Source organism: Anastrepha obliqua, chromosome 3, assembly GCF_027943255.1.
Source record: "Anastrepha obliqua isolate idAnaObli1 chromosome 3, idAnaObli1_1.0, whole genome shotgun sequence".
In the NCBI taxonomy this organism is placed as follows: Eukaryota; Metazoa; Arthropoda; class Insecta; order Diptera; family Tephritidae; genus Anastrepha; species Anastrepha obliqua.
In genome coordinates, this window is record NC_072894.1 from 10,962,865 (window position 1) to 10,989,117 (window position 26,253).

Below are 26,253 nucleotides of genomic sequence, written 5' to 3' on the forward strand. Positions count from 1 at the left end.
GTTTTGAAGAAAAAAACACGCATTGCACAAAAACAAAACTTGAAAGCTGAAATTGTTATAAAAAATTTAATTTATTTTATTTTAAAGCGATCTCACTCCAAACAGAAAATTGTTAGATAAAATAGTGTGAAAAATTTGCGAAAAAATATTGCAATGAAATTGAAAGAAAATAAAAAATAATATTTCGAAATCAATTTGAACATAAAATTAATTTGAACATAAAAAATTAAAAAAAAAAGAAATAAAAAAAAAATAAAAATAATTCAAAAAATTACCCAAAATTAATATAAGCGTGGTTAAGTTAAAAGGGCCGGTGCTGATTTTGAATAAAGTACAATTTTTTAAAGAAATTATTGTCATTTCTCTTTATTATGATAATATTGGTATGGCTCAATTACGCATGAAACAAAAAAATGACCAAAACGGCGCCACACCTCCATCCGCTGGTCCGAATTTTCGATGACGCTGAGGCATAATTGAGGTTCTATGCCGTTAATGTGCCGAATTATCTCATCCTTTAGCTCTTGAATTGTTGCTGGCTTATCGACGTACACCTTTTCTTTCAAATAACTCCAAAGAAAGAAGTCTCACGGTGCCGTTGACGTTTAAGTCTGGTTCACATTCAACACCGGCACTTGAAATTTAACCACCCTTTATATTCATAATTGGCGCGACCTCATTATTAGCTCTTCGGTTCACCTATTTGACATTTTTTCCATGCATGGAAAAAGTTTTAAGCCGATACCGAACAGCCGTTGGTTTTTATGAGGGGCTTTTTCATGGCAGATATACTCGTACACTCGGAGATTTGCTATTGCCTGCCGAGGAGCGACCGCTAGTAGAAAAAAAATGTCAATCAGATTTGCGTTTCATGCGCGTATATTCGAACTCCCGAATTATAGTCACGCACCAACCCATTCGATAATGGCGGCCGCACTAGACAGGGCTAGTTCCCTGGGGCGACAGCTCTTGGTTGCGACAATCGGCTGCCATGGGAATGCTTCATGTAAAGGAGCACAACAAACTACTCAACAAATAGTTTTTGCTAGAGTACTGCCGTAGATTTCACCCATGAACCAGAGCCGCCTCTCAGGCAAGTGAGGAGGCACCTCTTCAACTATGCCGACGAGATCCAAGACAAAATGAATCGACAACTACGGAACCGGACAGTGTTTAGACGGACAATAAACGACATTCTTTGGGAGGAGACTCTTAGCACCTTCTCAAGAACCCGACGCCCGAATGCCGTAATCGTAATCCAGCCACCACCCACAGCAGATGAAGAGCTACAGCCCCCCCAAGAGTCCCGCGTAACCTTGGCGCAACTACGTTCTAGATATTGTAACAGGTTAAACTCCTACCTATCCAGAATTGATCCCGACATACCAAACATATGTGCAGCATGTGAAGGCACCCCGCAGGACATTAACCACTTTTTCATATGCCCCATCAAACCCACTCATTTAACATTCCTCTCCCTCTGGACCCAACCTGTCGAAACAGCAAGTTTCCTGGGCCTACCCTTAGATGAGCTAGATAAGGACGACCGGTGATTTACATTGCACTGACAGTGTTTATTATGTATGAACTTTATGACGACATAGATATAGCATAGCGAATAAAGATCCAGCGGCTACATTGGCTGGGTCATGTCGTCCGAATGGATACAAGCGCTCCGGCTCTGAAAGTATTCGATGCGGTACCAGCTGGTGATAGCAGAGGAAGAGGAAGGCCTCCCCTGCGTTGGAAAGATCAGGTGGAGAAGTACTTGGCTTCACTTGGAGTTTCCAACTGGCGCCGGTTAGCACGAGAAACAAACGAGTGGTGGGCTTTGTTAAACTCTGTAAAAATCGCGTAAGCGGTTATCGCGCCAATTAAGAAGAAATAGAAGAAGACAGGGTTTAGTGTTGCTGGTACAACAATAACCTAATGGCGGCCGCCGTAATTAAAATAAAATAAAATCTCTTTGAGCATAAATAAATATTCCTCTATTAGTTAATTTTCTGGCGCCTAGAACAATGCGACTACTGATGTGCCTTGAAATTGAGGATTTCTAATAAATTTGAACACTTCCTCGAGCTCAACTTACAAAGCTGGACGAACCAGAGTTACACCACCTAGGGGAGTGAGTCTGCGTCTTACGAGAGCTGCACATAAGCAGCGGATGAGCGCTCAATTCGAAAAACCGACGGATACTTGATTCATTGATTAATTCAGTTCCTGTTAACGATGCCCCGTATACAGGGTTTGATTGAAAAGTTATGCGCCTTATTTTTTTTAAGCAGTTTTATTAAACCCTTTGGCTTATACAACTAATATTCTTTAAAATAGGACCCTTGAGCGTCAATACACCGCTGGTAGCGGTCCTTTCACTGCAGGAAACATTTTTTAAACTCATCCGCCGGAATCGCGTTCAATTCGGCTGTCACAGTTTTTTGGATCGCCTCGCATTTCAAGTTTTCCGGTTACGATTTCCCGCACATTGTAATAAGTTAAATTTAACTCTTCACTGATCTCACGTAGACTAGCACGACGGTCAATGTTCAAAAATTCACGAATCCGGTTCACATCTTCGTCTGTTTGCGTCCCCGAAGGCCATCCAGATCGCTGTTCGTCTTCGACGTCCTCCCGGCCTTCCTTGAACGACTTGTGCCACCGTTTTACCTGGGCACTCGACAGAGATTGGTTCCCGTAAGCCTCCTTGAGTAGCCCAATGGTTGCGGTACTCGTTTTGTTTAGCTTTACGCAAAATTTGATCGAGTAACGTTGCTTCAACGATCGCTGTATTTTCGCCACTGCAATATCCCAACACTTTTTTAAAACAGCTTTCATGCGCGGAGCGATGTTAACTGCACCGCTGTTGTCAGCGAACTGGGACCGGTTTCTAGTGGAAGGGGAAGGTCCAACGATCATTTTTCCCCACCAGCCGATTCGGTTGATCGCTTGGCAGACGCTCCGCGCGGGAAGGCTCATTACTTTTCAATCAAATCCTGTAGTAGCCAGAGATAGCTACGTAAATCTTTTCTATCCAGACTTAAGAGCCTACTTGATGCTCCTTTAGAAGAAAGCATAAATTGTTTGGCCTCAATCTGCCTGGTCTTTCCATGCATTTCAGTGCCTATATCGGTACGAATTACACATTAGTTGACAATTTTTTCTGTAGGGGCTTGGTAGGCTCGCAATGTACTCATATTATTGCCGCTTACATCCCCTTCGTTGGGTTTTTGGGCGGAGCTCTTTCTCCTATTTGTGTTGTGTGGATTGATATATTCCACCAATAAAAAAGTAATATAATATTCAAAAATAATTTGAGAATAAAAAGTAAAAATGAAAAAATATTATGAAAAATATAATAAAAAATGTTCTAAAAATAATCTGCAAATAAGAAATATATATTGATTTAAAGTTGAAAAATATAATAAATTAATTATAGTTAAAAAATTTCAAGGTCACAAATACTTCTACATTAATTTCAGCTTAAAACGGTGTTATAAAATTAATGTGAGCATAAAGTAATGTTCCAAAATTAATTTGGAAGATAAAAAATACTCCTAAGTGAATTTCAGAATAAAAAAAAATTCTTTATAAAAAATATTTTTAAAGCAGTGTTCAAAACAACTCAAAAAAATTTTGTAAATAGCGTTAATTTTTTTTTTTTGTAATTTATTTGGTGGCTTTTTATCGTTTGCGTGTTAAAATAGAAACAAAAGCTTAAACTAAATTCAAAATAAAAATGATTTTAAAATATGAAATCTGAAATCTGAAAAGTGAGAAGTGAGTGCTTAAAGCAATTATCTGCTTACGAATGTTTGAAGAATTTTTTCATAACATTCTTGGTAGTTTTTAAATGGCCCGATATGTGCCATAAAATTCCTGTTAACTACGGGAGCTAAAAATTCTTCTTCGAATAAATTTAATTTTTTATATTTGTATTTTCAGAAAATCAACATAAAGTGGAACAAAAAATTTTTGGTCGAAATTATTTATGCAAAATATCGAATTATCTTTATACTTGAAGTAACAATACAGAAAGTATTAAATCACAAGTGTCGTGATATCCCTTTCCACAAGAAATCATCTAAAATATAAGAAAATTGTGTCCATTAGCAGCTAAAGTGAGAAAATTAAAAAAAAGGACTTGAATATAAAATCAAACAAACCCACACAAATTCCAGCGAACCTTCTTCAAAAACTAATACTTCGAATACATCAATGTTTTGTTTCAATAATTGCAAAAACAACGAAAAAAAATAACACGTGACAATGTGGCTTGCGAATTATTTATTACGGCAGCATTTCATGCAGAAACAACAACACGGACACGCGGCCAAGGCTAAAAGCTGTGCAGCGGGCACCCAGAAGCATTTGAGCAGTTAAGGCAAAAGCAAAAACAAACAGAAAGAAATTATTGGCAACAACAACACAAAGTGACTGAGTGATATTAAACTGGGCACACAAAGAGATCCTCTCGAAATACACACTTCGTTATTTTTTTTTTTTTAAACAAAAGTTCTTTGAAACAAGAAAAAATATTTTTTTTTCTTTCACGCCAAAATAAACATTACTCGGTTCATTACGAATCCGCGCTGCTTAGTGAGTGAGAAACAGTTAGCAAGAGCGAGACAGGCACGCAGTGATTCTCAGACGCAAACAATAAAACATAAACGCATATTGTTGTTGTCGTCACACTTATTTCAACTCCGAGTATTCTGTGCGTCGTTGTAGAGTTGCTACAAACTCTCCCACGGGCGGACGCCATGTATGCGCGAGTATTGCGCAAATGGAGTCTAAACACGAAACTGCAAATGTCCATCGTCATGTGGCGGCTACTGCTGCTCACCCTGCTGCTGCTCTGTCTGTGCGCATCGCCGGCCACATGCAACACAACCAACACCAACAGCAACACCACCACCCTCATGCATGTGAGTCGGAGTGTCAGAGCGCCTGCGTATGCGTTTGCCACTGCGTCTGCGTCGGCAATAACTGCCAATGTACCAGCAACAGTCACGGCAACGAACAGAGCAGCCGCTGCAGCAGCACGACAATCAGTATCACTGCCCCACAGCCTCACAGCACCAGCAGCGGAAACTGTTGGCGACATCATAGAAGAAAGTTATTACATACCCGTCGATGGCGACGACGTAGATAGCAACATTTACGATAGTCGTCTAGTGCAGGCTCTAGACGTTGGCAATGTGCTAATGGGCAGAAGAAGCGCGGGGGCGGAGGGAAATATGGGCAGCAGTAAGAAAAGGTTGCACAGTAGCAATAGTTATAGGAGTGGAGGCAGTGGCAGTGGCAGCAGCAGTAGAATATTTAGCAGTAGTAGTGTAGTGAGCAACAGTGACAGCAGTAAAAGTAGAAAACAACAACAACAACAGCAACAGCAACAACATGAAAAAGAGCAGCTAAGCCAGCAAGCATCTGGCACCTATGCAGACAACCTGGCGTATGCGCATTATCGCCGCGCAGTGCCGGCAACCTTCAATTCCTCCAGTTCTATGCAATCAGCCACAGAAACAACGACAACAGCAACAACAGCGCTGTTAGCAGTAGCGCCACAAACAGTATTTAGTCCCCAGTTCAGTGTGCAACATGTTGCTAATGATGAAAATGTTGCCGCCGATGATGATGACGTTGATGATGTTGATGGTGATGATAATGACGAAGAGGAAGTGGCGGAGGTGGCAAAGGCGATGGCAGATGAGGAGGATGAAGAGTTGGCCCTGGATGTGGATAATGAGGACGATGGCGATGCCGATATGGAAGATGGCGACGTTAATGAGCATGCGTCGAATGATGATGATGCCGCCGATGAGGGGCGGCAACAACAAAAAGTTCCAAATAAAAAAAATAGTCACATAACTAATCTATTTAAAGCGTATAAGCTTAACAACAATAATCCTTACAGCCGCAAGTGGAATATGAACATGCCACATCTACAACCACAACCACTGCAACAACAACTACAACAAAATACAGCAGTGAACCCCCATAGCCATGGTGCGCAGCAATATGAATCTGGCAGGCGCAGCTCCAAAGCACGGCGCCATGTCACTGCCGAGCAGCGTCAGCATTGGCTTTCGCAGCAGCAACAACAACAAAAACAGGACACAGAACCTTTGCTAGCGCCTGGTGTTGCTCATACAGTGCCACACTCGTCTACCAGCACGCAAATACCCATCATGCAATACCCCACCAAGAAAGTGTTTCAATTGGTCAACGGCAAGAATTTGACGCGCATTGTACACCTCTGGCCGGCCACACACTACCGCATAGCGGCTTATGAAATACCCTCCTCGCTGCCCAATCGTGGTGGACTGACAGAGCAACAACGGCGCATGCTGCAACATCAGCGCGAACAGCAGCAGCTACAGCTGCAGCAAGACCAAGCGGCGCGCTCACGTCGTGACTCACACATCTTTGGCTCATCGCAGGGTGTAGATGGCAAATTTAGCAGTGGCTTCTACAGTGGATCTACATTGGGCCAACAAACGAATTCACAGCAACATTTTCAACGCCTGCAGCAGAGCAACAGCGCCAGCAGCAGCAGTTGGCAGCAAATCAGTGGCAACATTTTCCAACGCCAGCAGCCGTTTCAGCAACAACACACGCATAAGCATCAACACAATAATGGCGACAGCAACAACTACTATCGCAATCATAATCGCAACAACAGCAATAACAACAACAACAGGAAACACAATCAACGCCAACGCGCACACAAACGATCGCGTCGCTATTGTTCGGCGCGCGATCCGGCCCAACTGGCATTCGAGGCGCCCATCGTATTCGAGGGCAAAATAACTTCAATGTCACCCGATCGCCGACACAATTTCGCCGCCACAGTGCAAGTGTTGAACGCATACAAGCAGCAAATTGGCTATCAGGTGAAGCGCGAACAATTTGTACGTCTGCAATTCGCCTACATCAACAGCAGCGGCGAGTGTGACATCTATCGCGAACAACTGCGGCCACGCGGTTTGGTGCCCGGCGAAGAGTTGGAGCTGCAACGCACCTATCTTTTCTTTGTGCAGCAAGTCGATTTGCGCAACTTCACCATTCTTGGCCAGCCGATAAGGAGGACGCGGCGCGTTGTCGAAGCAGTCAAGGATGCGGTGAGCGAAAATTATGGTGAGTTGAAAGTTTTAATTATTATTGATTTACAAGGATTTAAAGAGAATCAAAAATGTAGCGGAAGAAATGAGGTGCTAAAAATATTTAATGTGTTTGTACAATTTTCAAATGCAATATCCGCTAATTTTTCTGCTCCGCGGCACATTGCAAATATCGCAGCTTTTGTGTGCGGAGTTTATTCTCGTACCTTTGTTTTCTATTTTATTTTTAATATTTATTTAAAGAAAACAAAGAGCTAATTTTTTACACGTAATTTTTTATGCAAATCTCCTTGGTTATTTGTGATGCAACTCTCGACCCCAAGGTTAAGTTAGGTTGAAGCGGTTGGCTCAGGCTCATAGCCCATTGTGATGCCGCTTGGGGAACTTGTCCTTTTCTCTCCTAAAACCAGTGTGTATTTTTCAAAAATTGTATGCAGGGTTTGATTGAAAAGTAATGAGCCTTTATTTTTCCTAAGCAGTTTTATTAAACCTTTTGGCTTATACAACTAAAATTCTTCAAAATAGGACCCTTGAGTGTCAATACACCGCTGGTAGCGGTCCTTCCACTGCAGGAAACATTTTTTAAACTCATCCGCCGGAACCGCGTTCAACTCGGCTGTTTTTGGATCGCCTCGATGGAGTCGACACGCCTCCCCTTCAGTTTTCGGCGCGGGAACAAGAAGAAGTCCGGAGGGAACAGGTCTGGGCTGTAGGGATCTCACGTAGACTAGCACGACGGTCAATGTTCAAAAAATCACGAACCCGGTTCACATCTTCGTCTGTTTGCGTCGTCGAAGGCCTGCAGATCGCTGTTCGTCTTCGACGTCCTCCCGGCCTTCCTTGAACGACTTGTGCCACAGTTTTACCTGGGCACTGGACAGAGATTGGTCCCCGTAAGCCTCCTTGAGTAGCCCAATGGTTTCGGTACTCGTTTTGTTTAGCTTTACGCAAAATTTGATCGAGTAACGTTGCTCCAACGATGGCGGTATTTTTGCCACTGCAAAATCCTAACACACTTTTAAAACAGCTTTCACGCGCGGAGCGATGTTGACTGCACCCCTGTTGCCAGCGAACTGGGACCGGTTTCTAGTGGAAGGGGAAGGTCCAACGATCATTTCCCCCACCAGTCGATTCGGTTGATCGCTTGGCACACGCTCCGCGCGGGAAGGCTCATTACTTTTCAATCAAACCCTGTAAGGTTCTTGATTTCGACAGAACTTAGTCTTGCAATTCATTAAAGAATTGTCTACCTAAAATGGGAAGTCTACGTCTGGATAGGCAAGACAGTGGCACGAAAGGTGCAGGAGCGTCTCTTCCTCTTCCTCATCTAGACAACTTCTTGCCTACCACAAAAAAAAACAAGCGTTACACATCATTCGGATGGTAGTTCCCACTCGGAAATTCGTATTAGCAATACCAATTATTAAAAACAAATAATATTTCTAGAATATTGAGAAAGGCATAGCAATAATCAAAGTGAAGAGTTTCAGAGTTGAAAAGCATCAAATCTTGACAAATCTGGGCATACAATTAAATCTGATCCGGGGCCATTAGACACGAGCTATAGACAAAGTGTTAAACATATACCTTTTCAATGCTCTCTGAGAAAGTAAATGGCCACGAAATTTGCCAGATTTTAAGTAAATTTGTGGCAAATTTTTGAGTAATCACGAAAGTGAACGCAATACTGCCTTAAGGCCCTCGCCTCACTTGAAATGGTGTTTTTGGGTGTTTTTCTAAAAGCCTGTAAAACGTAAACAAAAAAAGATTTTTAATTTTTGTTTTGCGCATTTTATTTTTTGATCTATTGTTAAAAAATAAAAAAATTTTTTGGTCATACGAGGTTCGTTAAAAAAGTTGTCAGCCTTCAAAAATGGTCCTCCAAAACAAGGTACGACACGGATTCCGACACTCACAGTTGTCTGGAATTAAAAAGACCAAAAGGTTCTTGCTCAGTTTGAATGTCGTTATCGTGTGAACTACAGTCCTAAAAACAAAAAATAAAATTTGACAAAATGGCGGACGTTCAAAAATGAAAAACCGCTTTTTTACCCTTTTTTGATTTTAAAAGTCCGAAAAAATTACTAAACAAAGTGTTTTCCGAATGATATGTCTTGTATACCGTCTTGAGTAGCCAGCCGAGTCTATGTTTTTTTTTGCAAAGGATCTTTTCTTTTCTTCATTAAGTCTAGAAGCAAAATTTCTTGAAGATTTTTCTTTTTGAGCTGTGATATATTTTTGGAATTTTGTATGCTTTGAGATGCTAGTAATCGACTTTTGGACTTTGACTAGTCTGCCCGTTGGAAGAAGAATCTAATTGGCAGGGATGTCGCGATACAAAAAAAATATTATTGATATCTGTATCAGAAGATCTATCGAGAAGTACGTAACGATACTAAAATTTTTATTGGTATCGAAAGCAAAGTATCGATATATTATTTATGCTGCGAAAGTGTAAACGATAAACTTTTAACGTAATAATAAAGCCCAGAAAAATTGCCAAAAAAGTGCAACAAAAATATGAATTTTTTCAGAAATTTCAGAAAATAATTTGATTAAAATTAGTAATAAATGTATATACAATTAAAGCTAGAATTTTTATTTTAAAATTCATTCCATTAAATCTTTTCTTAGCAACAAACATTTCTAATATTATTATTATTAGAAGGCCATTACGCACTGCGACCAGAGCTGATCTATTGTGAAAGGCCTATTTTGTAACCCTAGAGTTTTAGGCTTTTTAGAAATTTTAGCACAGTTTTTTGTTTGTTGTTCCAAAGATTGCATGGAGATACTACGATACCACCAAGGTGGTGAAGTCGTTGTCTGCCCAACGCAGGACATTCACAAAGCACATGTTCTGAGCTTTCTATGTCCATTTCGCAAAAGCGGCAGACATTGGTCTCGGATAGACCAATATTGTTTAGATGGTACCTCAGGCTGCAGTGACCTGTAAGGTATCCGGTTAAAAGACGCAGATCTACTCTGTTTAGTGAGAAAGTTTGTCAGATATTCCTTTGTTGGGACTTAGGAATAGTTTGGCTTGACGCTGACCGGCACAGTTTAGCCAGTGTGCGGCAAGTTTTCTTTCCTCCCATTTCCTAAGGAATTTATTAATGTGGCCTTTTGTCAGTCCACAGAAAGGCTCAGGACCAGTAAGTTGCATATTTGCTCCTTGTTTTGCAAGGTGGTCAGCCATTTCATTTCCCTCATGTCCTTCATGTCCCGGAATCCAACATAGTGTTACTGTGTTGAGGTTTCCTAACGTGTTTAGGAGGTTGAGGCAATCGTTTACCAATTTAGAGGTGATGGTTGTTGATAGAAGGGCTTTTAAAGCCGCTTGGCTATCTGAAAGTATGTAGATGTGAGTACCTCTCAGTTTCCTTCTAAGGCATTCTCTCACACATATTTCAATGGCATGTATTTCTGCCTGGAATATTGTTGGATAGGATCCCATCGGAATCGATTTTGCGTGCCAGCGAAACTAATCTGTCCGCTCGCGCTTGCATATCAGTGAGTTTGTGAGAGAGGAGGTATGTAGATGTCATTGGCGAAGTCTAGGTCCTCTAGATATCTGGTGAAACTTCATACGATACCTCTTTTGTGCAGCGTCTATTGGCGGCTCATAACGCCGTCTAAGAGAGTGGCGAAGAGAAGTCGCAAGACAGTGGCGAAGTGGCTTTACGCCTACGTGGGTGGTGAATCGGTCGCTGCTGCTCTGCCGTTGTGTAGCATAGCGCGTTCGAAGTTATTCCAAAGGGCTCTGATGAGGCGGATTATCTGAGCGCGAACTCTCTTTCTACTCAACGCCAGTCATATTGCGGCTCATTTGATTGTGCAATGCCTGCTTAAAGTCAACGACCGGCATGTAAAGCGGAGAGCGCCACTCAACTGATTGTTCTACTATAATGCGTATAGTGTTGGCCTGGTGAACATAGTTTTGGTGAGGGCGAGATCCAGCTTGCTCGCGTCTTAAGGCTCGCACAAGTACCAAAGGCAGATTCGTATGAAGTTAGTTAAAAGATCTCCATGCTTTTCTCGACCGTCTGATTATTCGTTTCATAATGCGAACATAGATTTGATTTGGTCTCATTTGCGGGAAAACAGTTTTAGAAGCAATTTGAAGATTTTTGTTTGGTTTCTCGCCATAATGGCGCTTTGGTTTTTTCCAAATCTTCCGATCCCCACCGCAAGATTTCTGTTTTCCACTCTTTTTGTAAGAAGTTTTTAAGTAAAATTTTTCCAGTTACAACACAACAACTTGTAGTATCTACCTGCATACAGACATACGTACATCTATGCGAGCGTGCCGCCGCTCTCGATACATTTCTTACTATTTGTTGCTGCTTCTTCACTTCCTCGTACACTGAGCGCTGATTCTCGTTGGTTGTTGTTGTTTTAATTTCTTTTTGTTGTCAACTTCACGCTCTGCTAATATCCACTAGACCGAAATAATTTATTCAACACACCCGTAAATGAGACACACACACACACACACACTCGCACATGTCCATATACATATATAGAATTATTAAGCATGTGGTGTAAAAATTGCTTTTGTTTCTGTATGTGTGTGTGCTACAGATATTTACCCGGCAAAAATTTGAGCACCGTTGTACCGTTGCTACTAGTTTTTGTGCACAGCACAAAGGGTACTACTTACCAACCAGGCACAAAGTTATGCTGAATGGGACCATCTGAAGTGTTACGTAGTGTTACAGTGCTGTGCTGCTTTGGACCAGTTCGAAAACGCAGGCGACGCCGTAGGTTTATCCGAAGTAGCAATCACCGCTTACACGATTTGTGCACGAAATTTTACCGAATTTCATTAGTGCCTGTTTTGAATGCTCGCGGATTTGTTTACTACTAAAATAAACAATTTTTCGTGCAGTAAAAATAAATCTATATTAGGTGCCTTCGTTTGCAAGTGGCAAATAGATGAAGCAACTGGTAAAAATAAATAAATGTTGGTAGCACTGGAAAAGAGCACTGCCAAAAATTACATTTGCTTGCAAGCACTTAATGAGTATTAGCAAGGCCGCGTTCATATAGCGCAACATTTGCAGCTTTAACTCATTACTTGTGATGCTCGTACTTTGTCCACACCCTTTGTGTTCTTATTTCCCTGAATGTTGTTGTTGGCTGCGCACTTTTTTTTTAAGGATAGTCCCGATTCCCGTTTGGTCTACCTCCTACTTACCGCTGGCTATGCACATGTCTCGTATAAAGCTGCTGGAGCTGGTTGATGACCTAGGACTTGTTCGAGGATAGCTCGTTCCTCTTTGAAGCGGTTCTGCATTTTCGTCAGTATTCGGGCAGTTTGGTCAGAAAGAGCTGTCTGCCAGCTTAAAACGGTGCAGGTATTCCTGAAAACAGACGCATTCGCTGAGCAACTGAGCTAGAGTTGATAGTCAGTGTTTCCATGTTTTCTCATGAACCAGGTATGACTTTGTAGGTCCAACGTCCGCTTTGTGATTGATCCCACCGCTGTTGCCACCGGCCTATTGTTAGCAGTCGTTCAGCTCTATCCTCAGACACCATCTGGGTGACTTACCGTAGACTACACTTTTTGGCCCCTACCCAGATGGGTGCTACATAGAGAATTAGGGTGTCAGCCACCAATGGCAGTAGTCGCCTGCGATTTCCCTTGAGCTCTCCTCTATTAAGGAGGAGTCGGGTCAGATCACCATTGGCAGAAGTCGCCTTGGAACTTAAATTTATTAAATGCTGCCTGAAATAAAGTCAACTGGGGACCAAAAACAGGAACGACAGGAACATCTACAAAAAAGTCACAAAGTTCAAACAACAAAAGTTGTCCAGTGCGAATGCGGTCTAATAAAACTTGACCGGAGATTAGGCAGCATTGAAAATAGTGAGTTATACAAGTTTCGTGAACTATAACGATGCCCGCTAGCGTCTCATCTCACTCGATAACTTTGTTATTGCTTTCACATGGAAATTTTTCGTCAAGCGAGCAGAGCCCACATATTTTTTCTCCCCTTTTCTTTATTCACTCCTCTTGGGAGCATAGAGCCTCGACAGGACTCTTCCATCATACACGATGCGGTGCTGTTCTTTTGCACACCTGTGAGATGTCGGCATCTCCGGCTCGTGGAACGTCGACCTTCTCCAAGTGTTTTTTGGTCGGCTGCCACCTCTGCTCCCTTGCTCGTTTCAGTCCAGTTCTAAGCGTGTGACCTTTCCATCCCCAATTTCTGCATTTGATTTCTGCATTCGTGAGCCTCCACAGCGCGTCGCTGCTGATGGTGTCTGGCCAGAATATTCTACAGATGATGCAGAGGCATTTGTTGACGAAAGATTGTAGCCTCTGTGAGATGGTGTTGGAAACAAGCCATGTTTGGCTTCCATACAACAATACGGACTTCACGCATGAGCCGAATACTCGCAGTTTAGTGCGCCTGCAGTTTTGCGAACTCCCCTATACTGTTCGCATTCGCCCGAATGAATATCCGCTTGCTTTGTTTAGCCTGCAGTTGACATCTTCATCATTTAACTTGGAAGCTTCGTTTTTTTCGGATAATGACTTTTTCCAATAATTCGAAAAGGCAACTAATACATGGCCTGAAAAGTCCCGGGCCTAACAAAACAAAAAAAGTTTTTTTTCCTCAAAATATATTTTATTAATTTTTTTTTATTATTTTATTCATTTCAGCGCCGCTCTAACATTTCAATAGCACTTTTGTACAACGATTTATCTTTTGCCTCAAAATGGGGCTCAGTTTCAGCGAAAACCTCTTCATTCGAGCGAAATTTCTTATTTCTTTTTAGGTCTGCAAACAGCCAGTAGTCGCTGGGAGCCAAATCCGGCGAATAGGATAGATGTGGGCGCAATTCGAAGTTCAATTGATGTAGTTTTGCCATTGTTTTGACCGACTTGTGACTGAGTTGTTTTTGGTTAACAGTGAGCAAACGCGGCACTCACTTTGAACAGAGCTTCTCATAGTCAAATGCTCAAGCACTATAAAGTCCACGCGTTCTTTCGATATCTTTACGATGTCAGCTAACTCACGCAACTTCACTTTTTGATAATTCAAAATGTTTTCGTGGATCTTTTTTATGTGTTTTCATTGTGGATCTCTTTTATGTTTTTTGCTGCACATGCACATGCACGTCTACTGCGCTACGCATCATCGATGTCTTTGCGCTCACGTTTGAAGTCAGCAAACCATCGTTTTCTTGTTGTTTCTCATGAAGTGAAGTCCCCAACACTTGTCAAGCCATTGCTGCGCTTGAACGATATATTTTCTCACGAAAGTACTTTTTGATCCATTGTTTTGAAAATAAACAAAAGTAGCGTCACTCTTAGCGAATCATGAAATTAGATTCGAATATTAGAATATCATGAAATTTGAACAGCTGTCTTCTCAAGGTTAGTACTAACTGACAAAGAGGTGAATGCAATAAAACTAGTGCCATCTATGTGTTAGGCCCGTGACTTTTCAGCCCATGTGTTAAGCCGTCTTTTGAGAAAACAAAAGTGTACCATTAATAGCCGAATAGGTTTGTGCGTGATAAGATATAAAGTGTGTAACACACCACTTACACCCTCTATTTGGTGTTTAGCCGTGCTTCTTCTACTGCTTGTGATGTGCGTCTCGATGTTGTGCCATAAATGTAGGGACTTGCAGAGGCGCACTTGTTTAAAAACTTTTTTCCTTCTGTGCGTCAACCCCGGACATTCGATGATGAGATGTTCTATAGACTCCTCATCTTCGCAGCAAAATCTGCAGGTGCTGGTGTTAGTTATGCCTAATTTATGTAAGTGTTTGTTGCAGGTGAAGTGACCCGTGAGGGCGCCTGTGAGAGAGTGCGAATGCGCTTTTTGTTTAACGTGAGGGCCATGTTAGCTCTTTTAGCTTTGAAACTTAGGAACTTTTTGGAGTGTCTAAGACCCTCTACGTTGTTCCAATGCTGATTTAATAGAGTTTTGGCCCAGTATTTTACTTTTTGTTTTAGGCTGTTTTTGTTGAATCCGAACATGGGACTAGGTCCGATGAAGTTTACATCTGCCCCTTTTTTGGCTTGAAAGTCTGCCTTTTCATTGCCGTCATATCCCTCATGTCCTGGTACCCAAATTAATGAGACATTGTTTTTGGATGCCAGGTTATTGTGTGGCTTGTGGCATTCTAAGAGAGTTTTTGAGTTGTAGGCATAGCTATCTAAAGCTTTTAGAACTGATGGGCTGTCCGAGAGTATTTTAATCTTTACTCTCTTGTGGTTTCTACTTTGCATGATGTTTGCTGCTTCCATTATTGCGTATAGTTCCGCTTGGAAGATGGTGGTGTCCCTGGTGGGAGTGAATGATTTGTGGATTCTGGGCCCCACTACTCCTGCTTCTACACCATAAGGTGTTTTTGATCCATCAATGTACCATTTTTGTGAATCATCATTCATCCATTTTGGGTTTGTTTTCCACTCGATCCTCTCAGGAAAGGTATCTGTGTATCCTTTTGTGAAACAGAGGGTGTGTGGCTTGCTCAGTTCGCAACCGACTGAGGCCCTGAAACACGGTTCTTTCTAACAGCGGCAGGCAGTGGCAGACCTCCGAGTGTATTTCTGCCATAAAAAAAAAACTCTGCATAAAAAACCATCTGCCGTTCGTGGTCGGTATAAAATAAATTTGTAGCTGCAAAATAGCCTAATCTAAACTGGTTATTTAGGTACTCCGATGTAATGCAGAGCTGGGTTAGACGGACATCGGATTGTTAATAATTTATTTCCAGTAGCTTTTCATATCTTTAGACTCCGGTGCAGAGTGGTGCTGGTTACAGTGTGCCTACTCTCGGTATTACTGCCTAACCTAGTTACACTTTTCACAGGGCTTTACAAGCAACGTTTGAAATGTGTGTGTGTTTGTGTGTATACGAGTATGTATGTGAGACGCATCAGCGCAACGTGAAAGGGCAACTTTTTCAAATTTAATTCAACGACGGAAGCAGACAAAAACTATGCTACTTGCAATGAAACTAGCAACGACAAAAGCAATTACCATATTACAAACAATCACAAGGTAAAACATCATAGTGGCAGCAGCTGCAACAACAACAGCAACAGCAACATTCATAATAATGATTAAATTTTATTCTACTATTGCAACTCACTTACTGCAGTTTGTGGCTGCCGTCAACGTCACCACCACTATTACAGCGGCACAGGCACAGGCACATGCACACAAACACACACACTGCCGCAACTCTTCAAGCATCAGAGACATCATTATTGCAACTATGCTTCCGTTTATTGCAGTTGCCGCATTTGTGCGCTAGTTGTTGGTTTGGTCAAAAAAGAAAGAAAGAAAGAAAGAAGGAAAAAAGAAACCAACAAAAATCGCACATATTTTGCTTGTGAATGTTCGCACCGCGCGTCAACTTCTTCATCCATCGCTAGCTGCCCGCGCACACCCATTGCGTTGAGGCCGTGGCTAACTCTGATTGCTACTCTTCGTCGATGCTTCCTTCCTCATTGCAATCAGACACGATAAAGGCAGTAAGTTTATGCATACAACTTCCCGCTCGCATTTGTTGCGCTGCCACGACGCGCTTCTATGCCGCATTGCATACAGTTGGCTGCGGCTGCGGCTGCGACGTTGTTGGCGTTGCGGTTCAGCGCGCACACTCACTCACTCGCTCGCTCGCTCGCTCACTCGCTGATTCCGTACGCTTTGCGTATTTGCTTAGCGCTTTTTGTTTTAATCTTGTTTGCTTTGCGTTGGATTTGCGTTGCCTTTTGTTTTATGGCCAGCGCAATGGCTCATTTGTTTTTGTTTCTTATTTGTTTGTTGTTTTTGTTGCGTTTTTTGTTTGTTTTGTTTGCTTTTCCTTTTATATTTTCTTGCTCCGTTTAATGTGTATTATTTTTATTTCGCTACTGTTTCTGCTACTTTGCGCCGCTTTTGCATTGTTTTTTTTATTAGTTTTGCTGAACTTAAATGTTTTTTTGTTTTGTTTTTGCATTTCTGCAGTCATTTTTGTCGACGCGTTTTTAATTTCATTCATCAACAGCATTCAATAACAAAAATACTAGTAGGAACAGAACGGCATTGAGGTTGAGTGCGTACATATAAACATACGAGGGTGGTGCAATAAGGCCCCGAAGAGAGAGAAACATTCTACTTGGCAAAAAAAAAAAAAAACGAAAACAAAAAAACATGTTTTACTTTTCCACAATTCATTGAACGTTGCCCATATTTTCGTGCTATATGAAAAGTTTGACGATTAAAGGTTTTGAAAATAAACCTTCGTTTCAACTAAGACCGCTTCATCCCCCTTCGATGTGTTTTATTCATATTTGGAAACAGTGAATAGAGTTGCATCCAACTAGGAGGTTGAATTAGTTTTAAAAGTGACACATAGATGGCGCTATTTATCACTTTATCGCGTTGGCAATACTGAATATATATTCATGACAAAGCCTCATCCCTAGGCTTTGTTTATCAGTATCTGTAATTTCGCTGAAGTATAAACAACGCAGTGTTTTCGTGCTCCGAGTATGTCAACGTTCGTGCCGTCGAAACGCAATTTGCGGGAAGCTTTGCTTTTCTGCTTCAATTTGAAAAAAAATACAGCCCAAGCCCGTGAATTGCTGCAGGAGGCCTACCCAGACCATACTCCGTCGATTTCAACATGTGAGTACTGGTTTCGACGATTCAAAAGTGGTGATTTTCACACCGAAGACAAGGAGCGTCTTGGCCAGCCCAAAAAGTTCGAGGACGCGGAATTAGGGGAATTGGTAAACGAGGACTAGTGCCAAACCCAAGAAGAGCTTGCTGAATCATTGGGCGTTGATAAATCAACCGTTTGCAAGCGTCTAAAAGCGATGGGAATGATCCAAAAGCAAGGACATTGGGTCCCCTACGAGTTGAAGCTGCGCGACGTCGAACGGCGATTTTTTACGTGCGAATTGCTGATCGAGTGACAAAATCGGAAGGGTTTTTTGCATCGGGGGGTGACTGGCGACGAAAAATGGATCCACTACGATAACCCAAAACGCAAAAAATCATGGGGTTTGCCCGGCCACGCATCAACGTCGACGGTCAAGCAGAATATTCACTCCAAGAAAATCATGCTCTGCATTTGGTGGGATCAGGTCGGCGTCGTATATTTTGAGCTGCTCCAACCGGGCGAAACAATCACGGGGGATCGTTACCGACTGCAATTGATGCGTTTAAGCCGGGCATTGAAAGAAAAACGGCCGGAAACGGTAAAAAGGCACGACAAGGTTATTTTGCAACATGACAACGCTCGGCCACATGTTGCTCAACATGTCAAAAAATACCTTGGAACGGTTGGCTGGGAAGTGTTACCCCACCCGCCGTATAGTCCAGACATAGCTCCCTCCGATTATCATTTGTTCCGGCATATGAGTCTCGATTTGGCGGACCAGCGGTTCTCCTCGTACGAGGCTACCAAAATATGGGTTGAGTCATGGATAGCCAAGCAGCGGCCAGAATTTTGGAGAAACGGCATCCGGAAATTGCCCGAAAGATGGGCGTAGCTAGCGATGCCCAATACTTCGAATAAAATATTTTGTACCGTTTTTTCACAATAAAGCCCCAAATCTTCGAAAAAAACCTTTAAAACTAATTCAACCTCCAATAAATATGAAGACTGGATGCTGAATGTCGGTGTAATTCGAAGCCTAATTCATGTAATTCCGTCATTGCGACTGCAGATTTGTGCGCTCATGCGTTTTGTTGATGCCAACCGACCGGCCCACCTTGGTCTGCGTAAGTAAAAAATATACACCGTTTCGCTAGCAAAGAGCCAAAAATTGCATTCTATAGAACTTTTTATGTTAGTTACAAGGCACTAAAATGGCGGAGACATTACAGGTCAAAGGTCAATTTTACGCACCTTAAAAACCAACCAAAGTGTGAGTGTCTCAGGAGTTACCAAATCTCTCGGTGCAGGGAGAAATCAAGTGAAGTGATTTTCTTGACGAAAAAGTTTTATTCTATTAGTAGTCGCACCTCAGTTGCTAATGGCAAACCGTTGCGAATATTTCTGTCATCAAAATAGTCTGCCATCCGTAGTCGTCACAAAACTGTTAGCCCCTCCATTCACACCTCAAATTTCAGGCAAAGCTTTGGAAAACGTCTATTTAGAAGTATACTACTGTGGGCAAAAAGTAAGGTGAATTTATTTGTCAAACTTCGCGGGATTAAAATTTTGCTCTAGTTATTTTTTTCATGAGTTGGCAGCACTGTTATTAACATCTGGGCCAACTTTCATGTGAATGCCATTATCAGTAATATATTTACGCTTGTGTTTACCAAACGACCAAGAGTGCATTTTTCGATTTTTATTTGATTGAGCAGAGAAGTGCCATCAAATTTTGTTTCCGAAATGAAATTTCGGCTGCGGAAATGTTTAGCATGTTGCAGAAGGCATTTGGTGATTCAACCATGTCGCAGAAAAATGTTTATAAGTGGTACAAAGACTTCAAAGAGGGTCGAGAACGTGTTGATGACTTGGAGCGCTCCGGACGACCATCGACGTCAACAGATGACCAACACGTCAATAAAGTGAAGGAGTTAGTACTCAAAAATCGTCGGTTGACTGTTAAAGACCTTACTGATATGATCGGAATATCAGAAGGATCTGTGAAAACCATTTTGAAAGACCATTTGGGCCTACGAAAAGTCAAATCTCGTTTGGTACCGAAAACAAAGTGAAACAATGCTTTCAGACTATCAGGACAAGCTCAAATGCATCATTACGGGAGATGAGACTTGATTTTTTGTGCTTACGACCCTGAAACAACCGACCAATCAAGCGAATATCGTGCTAAAGGCGAGGCCAGACCGAAAAGAGCACGTCAAAGTCTTTCAAAAATAAAGGTCATGATGACAGTTTTTTTCGATTTTCGTGGTGTGGTGCACTATGAATTCCTTCCACCTGGCCAAACTGTTAATAAGGAATATTATTTGAAAGTTATGCGTCGTTTACGTAAAGCAATTCGTCTAAAAAGATCAGAATTATGGGCCAACAACTCTTGGTTTTTGCATCACGATAATGCACCGTCTCATACTGCACTCGTTCTTCGTGACCATTTCGCCAAAAATTCCACGCATATCGTTCCGCAACCACCGTATTCGCCTGATTTGGCTCCGTGTGACTTCTGGCTATTCCCAAAACTCAAGAGACCACTCCGGGGAACGCGTTTCGAGTCGATTGAGGAGGTAAAAGCTGAATCGAGGAAGGTGCTGATGGCTATACCGGAAATGGACTATTTGGCATGTTTCGGGGATTGGAAAAATCGTTGGCATAAGTGTATTTCATCGATAGGGGATTATTTTGAAGGGGATGAAATTGATTTACAAGAATAAATAAAGATTTTTCATTTTACAACCAAATTCACCTTACTTTTTGCCCACAGTAGTAGGTGTCAATTATCAGAAATTAGGTGAAAAGTAGTTCCTTTATTTGAGTTTAGTTAATTTAGGGTGCCGTTTGTGTAGTAACTTAAAATTCTTTCGCTGCCAATAAATTTAAACGAGCGGTGGGTGCATCCATAGACGGGTAATTAGAAATTATAAATAACTTTTTTAATAACTATTTTACAATAAACTAGTTAATTACTCCTTTTTAAATAACCAGCTGTAAACAGACAAATTGCAAACTAATTAAAAAGTGCTGCTTTGAAGCAAACAAAAAATCATTTGACATCTGAATTTTTTTCCAACTGCTACAGTTTATTTCAGCTACTTCGTTCCTCACCATTTAAAATCAGTCACGCAAATACACACAAACTACGAGTACACACACACACATACACAAACTATATATATGTGTATGTATGTATGTGTAAAATATGGAACACTTTCCTTTCAAATAATCAGCTGTAATCAGCTGTTTTACTCGACTTTATCAGTCCATTAAGAACTAGCCTGACTTTTGCACACGCTTTATGGGCGGATATCTTTGCCTCGCACTCATTTTAAGCGAAATATAGTATACATACATATTTATTTATTTTAAATTATTCCCGCAAATGCATTTAGTTTCTATTTGTTTTTTTCGCCTCTTTGTTGCTGCCTGTATTTTGACTTCGTTTGGAAATCTGATGAAGTTATTCTCTACACATATACACATTTATACGTATGTATTTGTAGATGTATTCGCTAAGTTGAAGAATTGGCTGGCCGAGAGATAAATAGCTTCAGATCCCAGTGTATGCAAAACTGCGGCGTACTTTTAGATACTTCAAAGTTATATGCAAAAATTTTAAATATTTCAAAAATAAATAATGGGCAATCGAGTCATAAAAATTAATGGGCAATAAGACATTGGAGAGCAATAAAATATGCAGTAGGCGGCAGAAAAGCAGGGCCATTATTTTTGCAATTATTTCTCACATCATTTGATCAATCAATTATTTCTCACACAGAAACACTTTGTACGAGTAGTGCGAATACGTATTTTATAATTTATAATTTTATGTAAAAATAATTGCTGTGGGCCTTTGGGTTGCGAGGGCTACTTTGATCAGCAACTCTTAGCGGGAAAATGCAAGAGTTCCATTTGGTGTAAAAGGTACTCGGAGTTGTTAAATAAAACAAAATATAAATATTTGTATATTATACAACATTTTTAGAGGCCCCATCTATTGCCATACAACTATGCCTGCGCTTGACCTAATCCTACATCCTCGTGGGTTAATTGCGGTATGGCCTTTAGTGCCTTCTGCGAGTCATCTTTGTTTTGTTAGATTTCATTTTCGAGGTGCCATGTTGACGATACATTATATTTGTAACCCCATGTCATGTCGCCCGTTATGATTCGTTTTATGAAGGTGGGGTTAGAGAAAGCTCGAGCAAGTCATGTCTTAGGCCACTTGCTTCTGATGCAGCTTTTGGACAAAATTAAGTGCTTTTGGAGTCAGTTGTGCGACGTTCTCTTTAATTCCCAAAATATTAGGCAGAGAAATGGAAATCTACGTAAAATGTTTGCGCAAATGTTTTAAAACTGTTTTATGGTCGATCTTTAGTTACTGGGTGATGGTACTAACATCTCCACGACAGTCGGTTCTGCGTTACCGAAACGACCCGGATTTATATCCGGCCAAGAACTGTCACTCTAGCAGCATTCACCGTATGTAATATAAGTATGGGGAATGTTTATGCAGCTACGACAACAACAACAACTAACATCTCCGCCAATAACTGACATCTAAGAAAAGTTGAGCAGTTGAGTTTGACTTTTGATTTAATTAGTACTTGAGAACTTAAAATGATGATACAGAATATTGTTGGAATGAATTTCGTTTTATTATAATTTGGGAAAAATAAAAAAAAAATTTTAAAAAAACAATTTTTACAAAAAAAAAATATTGTTAAAAAAAATTTTGATTACTTTAAATTGTATAATAGCTTACATTCGACAACGAATAGCGAAGAAAGAAGAAGAAGCTAATCTGGTAGATATTGTTGTGGCATTTTTTTTTTAATGATACCCGGTTGTGTCCGCCACGGCTACGAGTTACTTGAAAAATTCGATCAGTCCAATTTTTTACTACTTTTTCCAATAAATCTGAATAACAAAACTAAATGAGCCGAATTGCAAACAATGATCTTTTGGTGCCAATTTTTTGCCGAGCTGAATTTTATAGGCAGGCAAGCCATTTTGGAACGTCCTCCGTAGCCGAATGGCTTGTTGCGTGACTACCATACGGAATTCGGAGATCGGAGGTTCGAATCTCGCTGAAACACCAAAATGAAGAAAAAGTTGTTTCTAATAGCGGTCGCCCCTCGGCAGTCAATCGCAAACCTCCAGTGCTTTTCTGCCACGAAAAAGCTCCTCATAAAAAAATATCTGCCGTTCAGAGTTGCTTAAAACTGTAGGTCCGTCTCTCCATTTGTGGAACAACATCAAGACATACGCCAGAAATAGGAGGAGAAGCTCGGGCAAACAACCAAGAAAGGTGTAAGCGCCAGTTATAATAGTAAATAAGCCAGGAGCCTAACGTAAAATTTTCCACGTAGTCAAAGAACAAAGGCCAACAAGTTGAAAACGACGTTGAATCGACATTTCGGCGTCTTTTTCAACACTTTGCTCTATGAACTTCGCGAAAACATATTTATTTTATTTTTTTTTTTTTTCAAAGTAAATGTCCACAATTTGGAAGTGTTGTTCTGGCGTTAAATGATTTATGATGACTGGCCAGACCTTGCCAGTGTCAAGATAGTTTGCCATGCTCAGCCATAGTTACCCAATAGTCATAGCCCAAACTGACACAGTTACCGATATCGTTAGTTCTCGTGCAGCTAAAACAAACACCCGATTCTTATGTATCTAAAAGGGTGCATATTTAGTATAACCGCAGAAATTCTTAATGGTTAATGTAACTTTGCGCTTATTTACAAATATTTCATTTATTTATGGCGCTGCCGAAAATTTATAATCCTTAGCATTCTTGCCTTTTACAATGATTTATAGCACTTTAATGAGCTGCCGTCGGCACAAAACACATCAAACAGAAACAAAAACTTAAATTCAATCTGCCACTATTATACATACATACATACAGTCACTCACACCTTATTTGATATCGAAACGATTTTTTGGTAAGCATTCTATATTTCATCACATTTTGCTTAAATGCAAGAACGGACTATGCAAATATTTAATTTACTTTGTTTGATTTCATTTCTCAACATAAAATACAAAAAGTGCCCCCTCATTCCATTGTAATGCAGAAATACAAAATCATACATAGAATTCTGTATCAAGTAAGGTGTGCGTGACTGTATGTACGTACATACATATATAAATTTCACTGCCTTAGCTGTTCGACTTCAACCTCAATTAAAATATTTTCCAAATTTAATTTACCGCTGACTTGACTGACTGACTTAGATCGCAAATTCAATCAATCGTCGTCGGTTGTTTGATTACAGTTTGATTTGTTTGTATGTAATGTAGATAAAGCAAATATGTAGCTGCATATGTATGCATGTGTGTGTGTATGTATGCGTACATATGTAGGTTATTTACTTATAGTTAGGACATTTACGCCCCCGAAACGAGCACTAACATTTTGGCGCCGTCACATCGCGATTCAAATTGTCGTTTCGCGTACGCGTCCACGTTTTGTGTCGTTGTCCGTCGACTATCATTCGCGTCGTTGCTCGCGTCAGCATTCATTGGTGATCTTATCTGTCAGCGCTTTGCGTTCTGCCGCACCGTTTTTCTTGTTTGCCGTTTCCCATTTTTGGTTTATCCCTGCAATTACGATTTTGTTTCTAAAGTGGGGCTACATTTATTGTTTTATTATTTCTGGTTGTTGTGATTGTTGTCATGTACGAGAACTATTTGTACGTGTATGTGTTTGTGTGTGTGTGCGTACTTAGTGGTTACGTACAAATTGTACTGCTGTTGCGGCTATTGTTAAAAATCGCTCTACAACTGCGATTGGGTTAAGGGGAGAGCCTGCTTTAGAGGCTTCAAAAAATCGATTTTTTTTGCATAAATGTCTTCCCAAACTATTCAAGCGTGTGACGTCAAAATTTCAGAAGCAAAATCAAAATATTTTCAGAGTTACAGAAGAAATTGTGAGCAAGCGTCGAGCAGGTATACGAGCGGCCGGATCGCTCGAAGTGCGATTTCTCCATTTTTTATTTTTGTGATTTTTCCTAATTGGCGGGAAAGATGGGGAAAAAGTTAAACGTCCTATCGAAACGAGTTAACATTGATTGTATTCGGAATTAAATTCTCTTCTAGTTGAACCTAAAAAACCTTAAGAAAGTTATGATTAACCCACTTTTTAAACAATCTAAAGTGAATTTGTTTTTCCAAAAAAACTAATTTTTTTTTGAATTAGCGAAAAATTGTTGAATTTCTCACTTTTTGTTTAATTTTCTTGGTTTAACTAGAGGCTATGCTATACCAAAATAAAAACTTTTTGGGTTTTTGGTTTGCACACTCGAGGCACCTCGGCAAAATGCTTGTACCAGGCATAATATGACATATATTTTAATGAAAAAATTTGAGAAGACTGTTGAAATATATAACAATAAAACGAGAAAGTTTCGTTTCAATCGAATATTTCTTTCCTTCCCAAAAAAATCCACGAAAAAATCGATTTTTTGAAGCCTCTAAAGCAGGCTCCCCCCTCAATCAAACCTTTTATTTGGCATTTTAAACAAATTTATTTGAAACTATTTTTCTTTCCTGAATTGTTCGGAATTTTCGCACTTGATTTTAACTACCTCAAAGCAAACATATGATTTTTCATGCAAAAGTTTGGATTTTCTTTTTACGAGTTTTTAGAAACTATGTACTTGAGTTGTATCCAGTAAAGCTTTCAAGCAATTTCGGCTTAATAAATATTTTGTAGTCTCTACGCAAGATTCTCAAATGATATTAAAGCAATTTTCACGAAATAGTATAACACTGAACTTTTCACAATAAATCAAACTTTGTTTTCAAGGTGTTTCAAATGTATGAGTTATTTTAGAATTCGTTAAGTATATCCAACTATTACTGTTTTATTTTTTTGTATATTTTAAATAGCAATAACGGGACTTCGCCGCATGCGGAAATTTTTTTGAAAATTTATTGGAGTTTAGAAGAAAACTGAACCAAATTTCTTGATGATGACTTTTTGCCACTCTGACTCTAAGCTGTTTTCGATAATAGCAGCCCTTTTCGACTTAATTGAGTCTCAAAGGCAAAAAAGTGATGTATTTATGCTTCAAGTTCTTTTCAGCTGATTTCAGTTTTTTCGGTTTGTCTACTTTAAAGATTTATTTTTCCTGCTCTTTGTTTTCTTTAAGGGGTTATATAAACTTGTAAGGCTAACAAATCACGGTTTTTTGAGAATTTCTTACAAAGAACGATTTTGTTAAACAAATAATATTATTATTTTTAATTATTCAAATAATGTCTACTTTAAAGTTAATTATAGCACGTAAAGTTAGGGAAAATAAAAAATTTTAGTTTTTGATAAAATGGCGGCTATAGGAAAAAAATTTAATTTTCTACAAAAAATTTCGCGAAAAACTGCCTAAAAAAATAGAAAAAATCATCAGAATTCTTATTCCTTCGATTAATACCTGGAGAATATAACTTAGAAGGTTGTGTTAAAATTTCAAAATAATCGGTTCAGCCGTTTT

At 40.2% G+C, this 26,253-nt stretch overlaps 1 protein-coding gene across 1 annotated transcript in view; it reads left to right on the forward strand.

Annotated features, from left to right (window-relative positions):
* Window positions 1-4,603: 4,603 nt before the first annotated feature.
* LOC129240606 (uncharacterized) overlaps window positions 4,604-26,253 on the forward strand; it is a 59,484-nt gene continuing 37,834 nt past the window's right edge. The window contains exon 1 of the mRNA XM_054876513.1: window positions 4,604-7,134. Coding sequence (XP_054732488.1) covers window positions 4,758-7,134 — 2,377 coding nt within the window. The 5' untranslated portion in view covers window positions 4,604-4,757. The remainder of the gene's footprint in view (window positions 7,135-26,253) is intronic.